Genomic DNA, 14,402 nt, shown 5'->3' on the forward strand with positions numbered 1-14,402 from the left:
ACAGACAGACAGCATGTGAAATACTATTCCAGGCATAAGATGACTTTTTCACAATGATTCCTCCATTAAAAATACTTTCCACTCTGGAGAATCACTCTTTCCCAAGAAGACACCCATTAAGTGTAAAAGTGGGTTCCCTCTCAAAGGAATTGTTCACCCAAACAGTAAATCTTTTACAGTACTAACCCACATGTCATTCCAAATCCATACTTACTATCCTCTAAAGGAGGATGGAAACCTGCAGTACCACTCAGATCTCATTTGCTCTCGTGTATATTCAAATATGGTGTATTTTGGGCCAATTGTATCATATGGATGATACTGCATGGAAAAGAGCAGCATGAAAATTCTGCTAAACATCTTCATACAGGTTTGGAATGACATGAGGGTTAATCATTTTTGGGTGAACTATCCCTTTAAGCTCAATCTAGTGAATTAGCCAGGGCAATTTCTCAACTGTGAACAATGCTGAACCAAACTCACCACTTCATCTTACTGTTTGTTTCTGTGGAAGTTGTTGATAGGGTGTGGTATGAATTGCTCTGAGGGAGTTTGTACCATGGACCACTTTAAATAGCTAAACAGCCACTTTCATTCAGTGCACTTACCTTTCCTGCTAAAAGCAATTTGATTTCAATGGAGACTGCAGTCTGGGCACGTATGTTATTTATTATATGCCCGTATGCAGAGAGAGAAACGCACAAGCATTCATGCCTGCTCTTAAAATGCCCACTTAACTGCTTTTAATCAGCATGATCAAAGATTTGGATTGCAGTTAGCTGGTAAATATATAAATAGATTGTGTATTTCACATCTGCTAAATCGAGGCTGGAAAAGCACTAGTGTCTAATCCAAGAGAAGGCCGCTCATGTACACACATAAATTTTGCGCAAATGAGCGAAAAAATTTACCCGAGAGCATTGGAAAAGTTTGTCTGCTCACGTTAACGAAGCTTCTCGTGTACATACGAAAATATTCTTGCATGCACAAAAACTTTTCAGCTGTGTAGTTGTGCAAATGTTATTTGGGGGAAACAAAAATATAGGCCTACACACACACACATGCTGTATATATATATATAGAGAGAGAGAGAGAGAGCAATACATGCTTATAATGAAATAAATGCAAACTTGTGTGTGTGTGTATATACAGTGGTGTGAAAAAGTGTTGGCCCCCTTCCTGATTTCTAAATTTTTTGCATGTGTGTCACACTTAAAAGATTCAGATCATCAAACAAATTTTAATATTACACAAAGATAATGCAAGTAAATACAAAATGCAGTTTTTAAATGATGATTTCATTTATTAAGGGAAAAAAGCTGTCCAAACCTACCTGGCCCTACGTGAAAAAATAATTGCCCCCTCCTATTAAATCATGAAAGAACTGTGATTAACCACATTATTTTAGAAACCTGAGTTAAATTTTACTAGCCAAGCCCAGGCCTGATTACTGCCAGACCTGTCGAATCAAGAAGTCACTTAATTAGAACCTGTCTGACAAAGTGAAGCATGTTTAAAGGGCAACACATCATTCCGCAATCTTAAGAAATTCATAAACAGATGAGAAACAAAATAGTTTACATGTATCAGTCTGGAAAGGGTTATAAAGCCATTTCTAAGGCTTTGGGACTCCAGCAAACCATGGTCAGAGCCATTATCCACAAATGGAGAAAACTTGGAACAGTGGTGAACCTTCGCAGGAGTGGCCGGCCTACCAAAATTACTCCAAGAGCACAAAGACGACTCATCCAGGAGGTCATAAAAGAACCCAGAACAACATCTAAAGAACTGCAGGCCTCACTTGCCTCAATTAAGGTCAGTGTTCATGATTCAACAATAAGAAAGAGACTGGGCAAAAACAGCATCCATGGGAGAGTTCCAAGGCAAAAGTCATTGCTGACCAAAAAGAACATAAAGGCTCGTCTCACATTTGCCAAAAAATATCTTGATTATCCCCAAGACTTTTGGGCAAATATTCTGTGGACTGATGCAACAAAAGTTGAACTTTTTGGAAGGTGTGTGCCCTGTTACATCTGGTGTAAAACCAACACAGCATTTCATAAAAAGAACATCATACCAACAGTCAAACATGGAGGTGGTAGTGTGACTGGATGACTTGCCATAATTGATGGAACCATGAATTCTGCACTCAGTTTGTGACCTCAAGCTCAAGTGCACTTGGGTTCTGCAGCACGACAATGATTCTAAACACAGCAGCAAGTCCACCTCTGAATGGCTGAAGAAAAACAAAATTAAGGTTTTGGAGTGGCCAAATCAAAGTCTGGACTTAAATACAATTGAAATGCTGTGGCATGACCTTAAACAGTCCATTTATGCTCTCAAACCCTCCAATGTGGCTGAATTAAAACAATTCTGCAAAGAAGAGTGGGCCAAAATTCCTCCACAGCGATGTGAAAGACTCATTGCCAGTTATCGCAAACGCTTGATTGCAGTTGTTGCTGCAAAGGGTGGCACAACCAGTTATTAGGTTTAGGGGGCAAGCACTTTTTCACCCAGGGCCATGTGGGTTTGCATTTTGTTTTCCCTTCATAATAAAAAACTTCATTTAAAAACTGCATGTTGTGTTTACTTGTGTTATCTTTGATTAATATTTAAATTTGTACGATGATCTGAAACATTAAAGTGTGACAAACATGCAAAAAAATACAAAATCAGGAAGGGGGCCAACACTTTTTCACACCACTGTATATATACAGTGCCCTCCATAAGTATTGGAACAGTTGCCTCACAGGTCTTTCTAAGTGATCAGCTGTGTCCTGTTGCATTAATTGATCAGATATTAAAAGCAGGGAATGTGTCGTATGCTATTATTAGTTATGTCCATTGCTTCTGCATTCTGAGTCTTGCATTCGATGACGACAGACAAACCAGGATGAAGATGAGAGAGCTGACTTTGAGAGAAAAGCAAGCAATTCGGACGCTAAAACAAAAAGGTCAGTTAGAGCTATAGCAAAAACAAAGGGCACAGAGAAATTAAGAGTTTGTAAACTACCGGCGACATCAGCAACCAACAATGAACCTGATTGGCTGAGAAAAACAACAGACAAATCATATGATCTGTAAAAAAGAACCTTAAAATAAAATAAAAAATCTGTCAAATCACCAACAAAGTCCAGAAAGCTGGGGTGACGCTCTGACAATCTACTGTCCGCAGAAGATTTCAACAGGAGAATTAGAGAGGCTACACAGCAAGATGCAAACCTCTGATCAGCACCAAAAATAGAAAGGCAAGATTAGAGTTTGCAAAAGCCAGTAGAGTTTTGGAACAGAGTTTTATGGACAGATGAGACCAAGATGAACCTTTATCTAAGTGATGGGAAAGCAAAAGTGTGGAGAAAAAAGGGAACCGCAAATGATCCTAAGCATACAGCCTCATCTGTAAAGCATGGTGGAGGTGGTGTCATGGCATGGGCATGCATGGCTGTCTCTGGAACAGCCCCTCTCAACTTTACTGATGACTTAATGTATGATGTCAGCAGCAGAATGAATGCAGAATCATCTTGGCTACGAATATTCAAGAAAATGCCACCAGACTCATCAGAAAGCGCTTTATATTGGATCAAGACAATGACCCAATACACCCTGCCAGTTCAGTCAAGGAGATTATCAGGGCAAAGCAATGGAAAGTCTTAATTGCCCAAGTCAATCTCCAGATTTAAATCCGACTGAACATGAATTTCACCAGCTGAAGAGGAGACTAAAAGGCAGAAACTCCCCAAAACAAGCAACAGTTGGAATTGGCTGCATTAAAGGCTGGGAAAAGCATTTCAAAGGATAAGACCAAGAGCCTGGTTATGTCTATGGGTCGCAGACTCACTGCTCTGAATGCAAGGGATCTGCAACTAAATATTAGCTTTTAATCTTTTACATCTGCCTTAAATTCAACTGTCCCAATACTTATGCTCACATCAGATAGTGGGATGAACTCTAAAAATGCTGTCCTTTTTATATGGTAAAACATGTATGTGTTGAAACAACTAATAATAAAATGTGACATTCTGTAGTTTTGTCTCATTCATATTTTAATCATATTTGTAAATGTCTTGACTCAACAGCAAACAGAGCAATTTTGTCTTTACTGTTCCAATACTTATGGAGGGCACTGCAAATATATATATATATATACAGTGGGTACGGAAAGTATTCAGACCCCCTTAAATTTTTCACTCTTTGTTATATTACAGCCATTTGCTAAAATCATTTAAGTTCATTTTTTTTCCTCATTAATGTACACACAGCACCCCATATTGACAGAAAAACACAGAATTGTTGACATATTTGCAGATTTATTAAAAAAGAAAAACTGAAATATCACATGGTCCTAAGTATTCAGACCCTTTGCTCAGTATTTAGTAGAAGCACCCTTTTGATCTAATACAGCCATGAGTCTTTTTGGGAAAGATGCAACAAGTTTTTCACACCTGGATTTGGGGATCCTCTGCCATTCCTCCTTGCAGATCCTCTCCAGTTCTGTCAGGTTGGATGGTAAACGTTGGTGGACAGCCATTTTTAGGTCTCTCCAGAGATGCTCAATTGGGTTTAAGTCAGGGCTCTGGCTGGGCCATTCAAGAACAGTCACGGAGTTGTTGTGAAGCCACTCCTTCGTTATTTTAGCTGTGTGCTTAGGGTCATTGTCTTGTTGGAAGGTAAACCTTCGGCCCGGTCTGAGGTCCTGAGCACTCTGGAGAAGGTTTTCGTCCAGGATATCCCTGTACTTGGCCGCATTCATCTTTCCCTCGATTGCAACCAGTCGTCCTGTCCCTGCAGCTGAAAAACACCCCCACAGCATGATGCTGCCACCACCATGCTTCACTGTTGGGACTGTATTGGACAGGTGATGAGCAGTGCCTGGTTTTCTCCACACATACCGCTTAGAATTAAGCCCAAAAAGTCCTATCTTGGTCTCATCAGACCAGAGAATCTTATTTCTCACCATCTTGGAGTCCTCCATGCGGGCTTTCATGTGTCTTGCACTGAGGAGAGGCTTCCGTCGGGCCACTCTGCCATAAAGCCCCGACTGGTGGAGGGCTGCAGTGATGGTTGACTTTCTACAACTTTCTCCCATCTCCCGACTGCATCTCTGGAGCTCAGCCACAGTGATCTTTGGGTTCTTCTTTACCTCTCTCACCAAGGCTCTTCTCCCCCGATAGCTCAGTTTGGCCGGACGGCCAGCTCTAGGAAGGGTTCTGGTCTTCCCAAACGTCTTCCATTTAAGGATTATGGAGGCCACTGTGCTCTTAGGAAGCTTAAGTGCAGCAGAAATGTTTTTGTAACCTTGGCCAGATCTGTGCCTTGCCACAATTCTGTCTCTGAGCTCTTCAGGCAGTTCCTTTGACCTCATGATTCTCATTTGTTCTGACATGCACTGTGAGCTGTAAGGTCTTATATAGACAGGTGTGTGGCTTTCCTAATCAAGTCCAATCAGTATAATCAAACACAGCTGGACTCAAATGAAGGTGTAGAACCATCTCAAGGATGATCAGAAGAAACGGACAGCACCTGAGTTAAATATATGAGTGTCACAGCAAAGGGTCTGAATACTTAGGACCATGTGAAATTTTTCTTTTTTAATAAATCTGCAAAAATGTCAACAATTCTGTGTTTTTCTGTCAATATGGGGTGCTGTGTGTACATTAATGAGGAAAAAAATTAACTTAAATGATTTTAGCAAATGGCTGCAATATAACAAAGAGTGAAAAATTTAAGGGGGTCTGAATACTTTCCGTACCCACTGTATATATATATATATATATATATGAATAAAATTAATCTGAAAACCAGTCAGTATCTGGTGTGACCACCATTTGCCTCACGCAGTGCAACACATCTCCTTCGCATAGAGTTGATCAGGTTGTTGATTGTGGCCTGTGGAATGTTGGTCCACTCCTCTTCAATGGCTGTGCGAAGTTGCTGGATATTGGCAGGAACTGGAACACGCTGTCGTATATGCCGATCCAGAGCATCCCAAACATGCTCAATGGGTGACATGTCCAGTGAGTATGCTGGCCATGCAAGAACTGGGATGTTTTCAGCTTCCAGGAATTGTGTACAGATCCTTGCAACATGGGGCCGTGCAATATCATGCTGCAACATGAGGTGATGGTCGTGGATGAATGGCACAACAATGGACCTCAGGATCTTACATTTACATTTACATTTATGCATTTAGCAGACGCTTTTATCCAAAGCGACTTACAGTGCATTCAGGGTATACATTTATACATTTATCAGTATGTGTGTTCCCTGGGAATTGAACCCACGACCTTTTGCACTGCTAACGCAATGCTCTACCACTGAGCCACAGGAACATTACAGGAACATCTTGTCACGGTATCTCTGTGCATTCAAAATGCCATCAATAAAATGCACCTGTGTTTGTTGTCCATAACATACGCCTGCCCATACCATAACCCCACCGCCACCATGGACCACTCAATCCACAACACTGACATCAGCAAACCGCTCACCCACACGACGCCATACATGCTGTCTGCCATCTGCCCTGTACAGTGATTCATCCGTGAAGAGAACACCTCTCCAAAGTGCCAGACGCCATCGAATGTGAGCATTTGCCCACTCAAGTCGGTTACGACGACAAACTGCAGTCAGGTCGAGACCCCGATGAGGATGACGAGCATGCAGATGAGCTTCCCTGAGACGGTTTCTGACAGTTTGAGAAGAAATTCTTTGGTTATGTAAACCGATTGTTGCAGCAGCTGTCCGGGTGGCTGGTCTCAGACGATCTTGGAGGTGAAGATGCTGGATGTGGAGGTCCTGGGCTGGTGTGGTTACACGTGGTCTGCGGTTGTGAGGCCGGTTGGATGTACTGCCAAATTCTCTGAAACGCCTTTGGAGACGACTTGGAGAAATGAACATTCAATTGACACGCAACAGCTCTGGTGGACATTCCTGCAGTCAGCATGCCAATTGCACACTCCCTCAAAATTTGCAACATCTGTGGCATTGTGCTGTGTGATAAAACTGCACATTTTAGAGTGGCCTTTTATTGTGCATATGCACGCACACACACACGCATGCATAGGTCTATATATATATATATATATATATATATATACATACATACATACATGTGTGTGTGATGTAAAACACAAATTTGCATTAAGTGCATTTATTTCTCTAAAATACTGACATTCACAAATGAAACTTAATCAGTCACAAGTTTATTTAAAATAAATGTATTTATTTATATTAAGCAAAATTACATGGTAGAAACTTTCAGTTTTACTAATTGGATTGTTACTCCAAAAGCAATGTTGTCAAGGCAAAGTTACTATTACTGTAGTGTCATAAAGTTTAATAGGCATGTCTAGACCCGATCTAATGTTAATCAAACATATTAATCCATTTAATATTCCAGAATTAACAGTAAAATACATTTGCCTCTTAATGCTTTGCCTCTGATTCTTACAGAACCATCCTTTCCATAAACATTTCAAATGGAGGCCGATTGAATGCTCTGCTGTACTCAGTTTTATCTTTGCAAGTGCCTGCTGTGAACTCGAATTCTGTTCAAAGTATTTCACCATAAGCAATAACCTCACTAATTACTTGCAGGAAACACTCTCACGAACACCTGAAGTATCAGTCCAAGACAATGAATTCCCAATGTTCTTACATTGCTTAAAGAAAATTCCACACCAAGATCCATTAATGATAATATTACAATGTCTGGCTTTCATTAATATTAGATCGGTATCAGAACTGCTTGTCCCAGGCACAGATGGCAATTCAGAAATTGTGATCCATGATTTATTCCCTATAGTGCCACCTGATGGCCAAAGTTTGTACTTTTAGTGAAAGCATAATTATCAGTTTTTAAGGAAATTTTCAGATAATTAACAAACAGCTGTGTGCTGTTAATTATTCCAGTTGTTAAGGCATCCTCTCTCTAAGCAGACAGATGAGCACTGGCGATCACATTGATGTTCTGTCTCCTCGGACCAGACGTCCCCGCAAAGCCCAAGTGTCCTGCACAGAGAACAAACACATGCATGTTGAACCCGACTGCAATGATAAACCACACATGTGCATGCAAGTAACTCTGCATTTATCTGAAGCTGTGAACACACCTGAAAGGTGACTGTATCATCAACTCCATACTTCCTGGCTGCAAGCTCTTTCACTTCATTGCTGATGTTCTCCTGAGTTGTTCCTTTCACATCAATGTAATAGCAGTCAGAGCTGGCATAGTGACAGGAGATGGCCTGAAATAAATGCACACATTCAAATTTACATATAGTAATCTGATTTTGTGCCTGCATGCATCACTTACAAGGTTGGTTTTTGATGAAGCATCTTACTCTTATTTTTTATTTTTTCGATTAGTTTCATTGGTTTTATTTTACAGCTGTTTTTAAACTCAACATGTTGCATCGGTAAGATATAGTATGTATGATAGTTATAGAAGAGTAATTAATCCAAAAATTAAAATTTGCTTAAAATTTACTCACCTTCAGGGCATCCAAGATGTAGATGAGTTTGTTTCGTCATCAGAACAGATTTGGATAAATGGAGCCAGAAGCAATGGTTTGAGGTTACAACAACTTAATGATGGATTTGTTTCTTACAAACGCGCAGCTTTTCACTTCACAAGACATTATCTGATGGACTGGAGTTGTGTGGATTACTTGTGGATTATTGTGATGTTTTTATCAACTGTTTGGACTCTCATTCTGATGGCACCCATTCACTGCAGAGGATCCATTGGTGAGAAAGTGATGTAATGCTAAATTTCTCCAAATCTTTTCTGCTGAAGAAACAAACTCATCTACATCTTGGATGGCCTGAGCGTGAGTACATTTTTAGTAAATTATTTAATTCTCCAAATGCAATGTGGCCATATGCATCCCTGAACACCTGAATGAGAAAATGGCCTTGGTCCCCATTTACACATGTATTTAGCTCTGTTGACTTGGTCTTTGTTACTACCACGTGCAAACAGGGCTCATTGAAATGTTAAATATAAGCATAAAAGCTCCACTTTTAAGCACTCAAGTATCCCAACCTTTCGAAATCCATCGGTTTGGTTCATTCCTGAGCCGTGGATCAGCAAAGGGTGGAAAAACACTGTATCTCCTTTCTCCATTTCTAAATGCACTCTGGGATGATTTGGGTCGTAGTTACGCACCCCATGGTACATCTTATTTACTCCACCCTGGAAGGAAACAAATTGTGAGATGGACTGATGTAGACCATCTGCATAATCACCCTCACATCCTGGGCCTCTCTCACCTCCCATTCTGGGTAGTCATGTTCCAGAAGAGTGCCATGGTGAGAGCCGGGCAAGACAACCAGACAGCCATTTCCCCGGTGCACTTTCTCCATGGCAGTCCATGAACACACAATGCGGTCTGCAGGGCGGAAAGGAAAGTAGTGTAGATCCTGGTGCATAGGATGGCGAGAGGTCTTCTTACCTAGGAAGTATGAAAGGAGTGCGCATTTAGGTATTATTTAAAATATTTATGTACAAAGTATTAAAACATTTTATACATAAAAGTATTCCTTTATTCTCAAAATTACGACAGAAAAACATATACACCACAATATAGACTTATTTGATTTGAACAGTGATTTTATTTAAATATAAATGTGTGTCTATCTATCTACACACACACACATATATATATATATATATATATGTATGTATGTATGTATATGTATATGTATATATATACATATACATACAGACACACTCTATTTAATACCACTGCTGCTACTGTTGCTTTGATTAGAATTATATAAGGAAAGCTATTATTGTTTAATGAAACCTTTTGATAACTATATAAATACTAAATTAAAAATGCAAAGTTAATCTAGATATTATTTAAAAATTCCTAAGATATTCTGTTTAATCCGATCACCAGGTCTGTACAAATCTATACCTGTGTCAGGTGGTTTGTTGATGAGCATAGTGTGCATGGCCATGATGTTGGGTCCAGTGAAACATTCCACATACTTCAGGATCTGAGACACATGTGAACAAATATTGGTGAAAATTATATTCCTGTTGGTGTAGAGAGTGTTTTGTATGCATTGTAGTCATAATAGTTTGTATGTGCTTGTGTCTACCTGTGGTAAAGTACAGTAGCGGAAAAGTTCTGGATCTTCCTGGTAGTCCTGAAGTTTGGTCACAGCCTTCTCACCTTCAACATACTCTGATTTAGCAATGGTTACATCTCTCATTACCACCAAACCAGGCACCTTCACCTCTCTCTTACAGATGTGCTCAAACTCTTTCCTGTGAAACACACACAAACACACGTTTTGTGAAAAGTGGGGACATTCCATAGGCATAATGGTTTTTATACTGTACAAACCGTATGTGCTATTGCCCTACACCTAACCCTACCCTTTACAGGAAACTTTGTGCATTTTTACTTTCTCAAAAAAACTCACTCTGGATGATTCATAAGCGTTTTGAAAAATGGGAACATGGGGCAATGTCCTCATAAGTCACCTTCTCCTTGTAATATGTACTCATTTGTCACAGAAATGCGCGCACACACACACACTCACTCAGTTATGTAAAGACTAGTATGTGCAAAGAAGAGCACTGAAACGTAGACTTTCTGTTAATTATCTACTCTGATTTAACTTGACCCTCCTTACATGTAGCCTGATAATCTCCTATTAAAGGCTGATTGATTGAATTTGCAGGTGATGCATTTTTTTTTTTTTAATGCATTAAATATTAGGTTATTTAGACCTCTGTTTGTGACTGCGTTTACAACTGGATTCAAAAATACCTTGTGTGGATATATAAACCAGTGTATTATTTAATAAAAATAAATATCAGTATTTACTCTCCAAATTAAGATAATTTAAGACTAAGATTAAACATTAAAGAGATATTACAAAACATACCTTTAGAAGCCAATATATTGTTTGTTTTTTTCTCATATCATTACATAACCTTATCACAGGCTGAAAGTCCATAGCAATGCATTTTACTATAAACTTTCTTGGTTCTAGAGTTAAGGCATTCTTGTATTCACTCAATATTTTAATTAAAAGTTTTTCTGGCATATTTAAAATTATTTTATTGGCAAATGCCACAGTTCTAAACTAAATGAATGAATGTTCAATGTTTTGATCAGTCTTGCCCGAATCTGTCAATATCCTTGTCCGATACCAATTTTCGTATGAGTATGAAACCATTCTCCTCATAGGCAATTCTCTGTTCTGGAGTCAGGACATCCGTGTCAAAAGTGTACCTGCAGACAAGCCAGAAGATAGTTTACAAACAGATATCAGGACATGTACTTAAATGAATTTCTGCATCATTTAAAGACTAAAACAACAGAAAGCTGACTAACTGTAAGACTTGAGGATGGTGATATGACACGTTCTGTGCAGAAGTGAAGGATGCTCTCTGAATGAAGCAGGTTAAAGCTCACAACTTTATATATACAATGTCAGCAGCACATAATAGCCTACATTGTACAGAACAACGTAAAAAGGATCGCCGTGCTTTATTTATTTGTAACAGCAACAGGGTAATTATAGTTAAATATGATCCAGTGTTGTTAAAAATAAATATTTCCATCACTGAAAAGTAGTAAATAATTAGACCAGGCCTGTTCGCAATGCCTCGGCTTGTGCACGGCGTGTGATCCGAGAACAGCCGCCTGTCTGAGGCCAGAGCTGCGCTGCAAGACCGCCGCTTTAGCTTCCTAGATAACCGGCGCGTTGTAATTCATCGCGCCGGTCGCTCGCGGTAAACGCGCCTCTGAAAGGATACGACAGCACCGTGGGACCGATCCAGGTGATTCAAAACCACTTTCAATCTGTCTGCTGCCCGGGACATCTTTAATCCTGCACAGAGTCGACGAGATGAACTGAACTGCAGTGCGTGTGTACTGTATGTGTTTATATAACTGGGGTAAAGTGCAGTGACATTTGTCCTACATATCATAAACTACTCAAACTATTAAACTATAGTTAGAAAATATAGATGATTAAAAAAAATTAAAATTATATTAAAAAAAAAAAAGATGTAAAATGTAGCCTATTAAAACAGTTAAAAAATAAAAAGGATACATAAATAAAATACAGTGCATATATTGTGGAATATATTTTTCAGAATTTAGATTTAGCAAAAGTAATGTGTGAGCTATCGGACATTGAAAATTGTTTAAAAGTTCTTGAACTGCTTAAACTGAACATAATAAATGTAGAAAAATTGTATTATTATTATTGTTTGTAAATTCCAAATGTGGTTGCCAACATAGTTTTTGAGGATTAAAAGCTTAAATTTGACTTTGTAGAATATGCAATTATTTTAAAATAATCGTAGCCTAATTATAATCTTAAAATAAGGCATCAAATACATCAATCAATGTTTGCAAGCAATTTTTTTTTTTTACACTAACCACTCAAGATGAGAAGAAGAAATCGTGGTCATTCTGCATCTGAGCACGGAATACAGCATTAGCCTTCGCCACTTTCTCAGTTGTGTTGAGATAGCTACTTATTCAGCAGAGCTTTGTAGTGTTTCTTAGGATGGCCGTCCACCTTCCAAGTGTAGTTGGCATTGGTTGGAGGAATGTTGAGATGCAGCCAACCCAACACTGTAAAAAATGATTTGTTGGTTTAACTTAAAGTAGGCTAAGTAACCTGGTTGCCTTAAAATGTTGAGTTAATTAAGAATTTCAGTTATTACAAGGATAGCACCAGGATTCCAACTAATATTTTATTCTAATAATCATAGATTACCTTTTAACTTAATGTTGTTTTGTTGTCATTAAATTAGTGTATTGTTCTTACCTTGAAACAATATTGTTGGAGCATCAAATCGCCAAAAGTTTGAGTATCTCTCAAAGACGTTCTTGAGATGATCATTGGGCGACTTTTGCACTTATTTTCCTCAACTTATCAGTCACGTTCCTGTTATACACGCAAAACATTATTAAAGTACTTGCACTTGTTTCAGGGTGAAACCAGATGGTTAATGTAGTCATTTGATTATTATTTTGTAATATTCTTGACAAATTCATATTATGTATTAAAAAAGTGTATTATGTGTAAATGTATAAAATGCAGTCATCTCACAGTAAGTTTATCAGAACATTAATGTATACTGCAGACTTTTTCTTTTTTATATTTAGATGGAGTAAAAAGAGGTATGTAGAAACTGATATTATAGTTAAACTTTTCACTTCAAAGATGACAAACCGTAAAACACCATAAAATGTGGCTTATGCTTGTTTTTATTTACATGACTTATGATAGTAATGTGCATATCAGACATATTAGAGTTTTTGTGTTTAATTGTTGCTGGGTAATACAACAACCAACAAATATTCAGGCAGTTTTTCATGATTTTTATTGCATAATCTCAAAAGATGTTGAACAATATTTTCAAAGTATTTCAAATCCTGTTTTCATGGAACATTGATTCTCAGGTTGAAACCTATTTGTAACACTTCTATCTAATAACCACTCAAGATGAAAAGAAGAAATCGTGCTCATTCTGCATCTGAGCACGGAATTAAGAACCGACTTGAAAATGTTGAAGTTTTTGTTGTTATTTATTCTTACCTCAAAAAAATATAGTTTGAGCTTCAGATTGCCTAAACCTTTGTAACTTGAGTAAGAAGCCTTTGAGATCATCAGGCAGAGTTACATTTGCACTCATTTTCTTCAACATCTCAGCCACTTTCAGTGCGTAATTCATGTCTTGTCTTGCATTTCCAATCAGTGAAAGATCGAGAAAAATCAATGAGGAGCCATTATATTAATTCCCATTCATTTAAAGTGTTCTTTAGATTGCTTTGTCAAATTTACAGGTGTAAAAACAATGTTTAGTAAGCATGCCAAAGTTGTTCCTTACATGAACATAAAAATGAAGACCTTACCTAAAATATAAGAAACAAAAATAAATGATGTCTTGATGCACTGTAAAAAAAAAAAGCTGGTTGCCTTAATTTTAAGTTGGCTCAACTTTTTTTTTCTTTTCTTTTTTTTTAACAATGTGAGCTTGTCTTTAACTCTCTTCAACTTCCGCTTGCCCTCTACTTTCATTTTTGTAAGTGAAAGTTGCTGACTAAATTCTTAGTTCAGGCTTTTATGAATTATACAGAAATAACCCAGGTCAGCTGCTTTGTCCAAACTAGTGGAACCATAGGCTGACAGAATGTGACAGGGAGAAACGTTTTAGTAAATCTTAAAATATTTCAATGCTCAAAACACAGTAAAATATTTTCTCACATAAGTATGTGCAGTTTATCAAAGCAATATATTGCACAGAAAAATATTTGGTAGTTTTCTCAAAAAGTGCACAAAGCCATTTTAGCCTTTTTATTAAAGAATATATGAAAAAAAGTGATGATAATAGGCTGCAAATATACTACCCTAAAAAC

The 14,402-nt window shown here is 38.1% G+C and overlaps 1 protein-coding gene across 1 annotated transcript; it reads right to left on the reverse strand.

Moving 5' to 3' along the window:
* Positions 1-7,182: 7,182 nt before the first annotated feature.
* On the reverse strand, positions 7,183-11,938 carry phyh (phytanoyl-CoA 2-hydroxylase). Its single transcript, XM_058773300.1, has 9 exons — positions 11,783-11,938; positions 11,358-11,413; positions 11,145-11,255; positions 10,111-10,279; positions 9,924-10,005; positions 9,274-9,455; positions 9,047-9,196; positions 8,112-8,246; positions 7,183-8,010 (listed from the first exon to the last, which is right to left on the reverse strand). Exons 1-9 carry the CDS (start codon positions 11,846-11,848, stop codon positions 7,957-7,959), a joined length of 1,005 nt encoding a protein of 334 aa, XP_058629283.1. The 5' UTR covers positions 11,849-11,938; the 3' UTR covers positions 7,183-7,956.
* Between the last annotated feature and the right edge of the window lie 2,464 nt (positions 11,939-14,402).

This window comes from Onychostoma macrolepis, chromosome 04 (genome assembly GCF_012432095.1).
Source record: "Onychostoma macrolepis isolate SWU-2019 chromosome 04, ASM1243209v1, whole genome shotgun sequence".
NCBI lineage: Eukaryota > Metazoa > Chordata > Actinopteri > Cypriniformes > Cyprinidae > Onychostoma > Onychostoma macrolepis.

Bases quoted from the DNA above. Each gene is read 5' to 3' on its own strand.
- phyh (XM_058773300.1), bottom strand. From the start codon at position 11,848: ATGTCCCGGGCAGCAGACAGATTGAAAGTGGTTTTGAATCACCTGGAT. The intron at 11,256-11,357 runs GTTAGTCAGCTT...GCTTGTCTGCAG, and splicing joins CACCATCCTCAAGTCTTACA to GTACACTTTTGACACGGATG. The intron at 9,197-9,273 runs GTGAGAGAGGCC...GTTTCCTTCCAG, and splicing joins ATGACTACCCAGAATGGGAG to GGTGGAGTAAATAAGATGTA.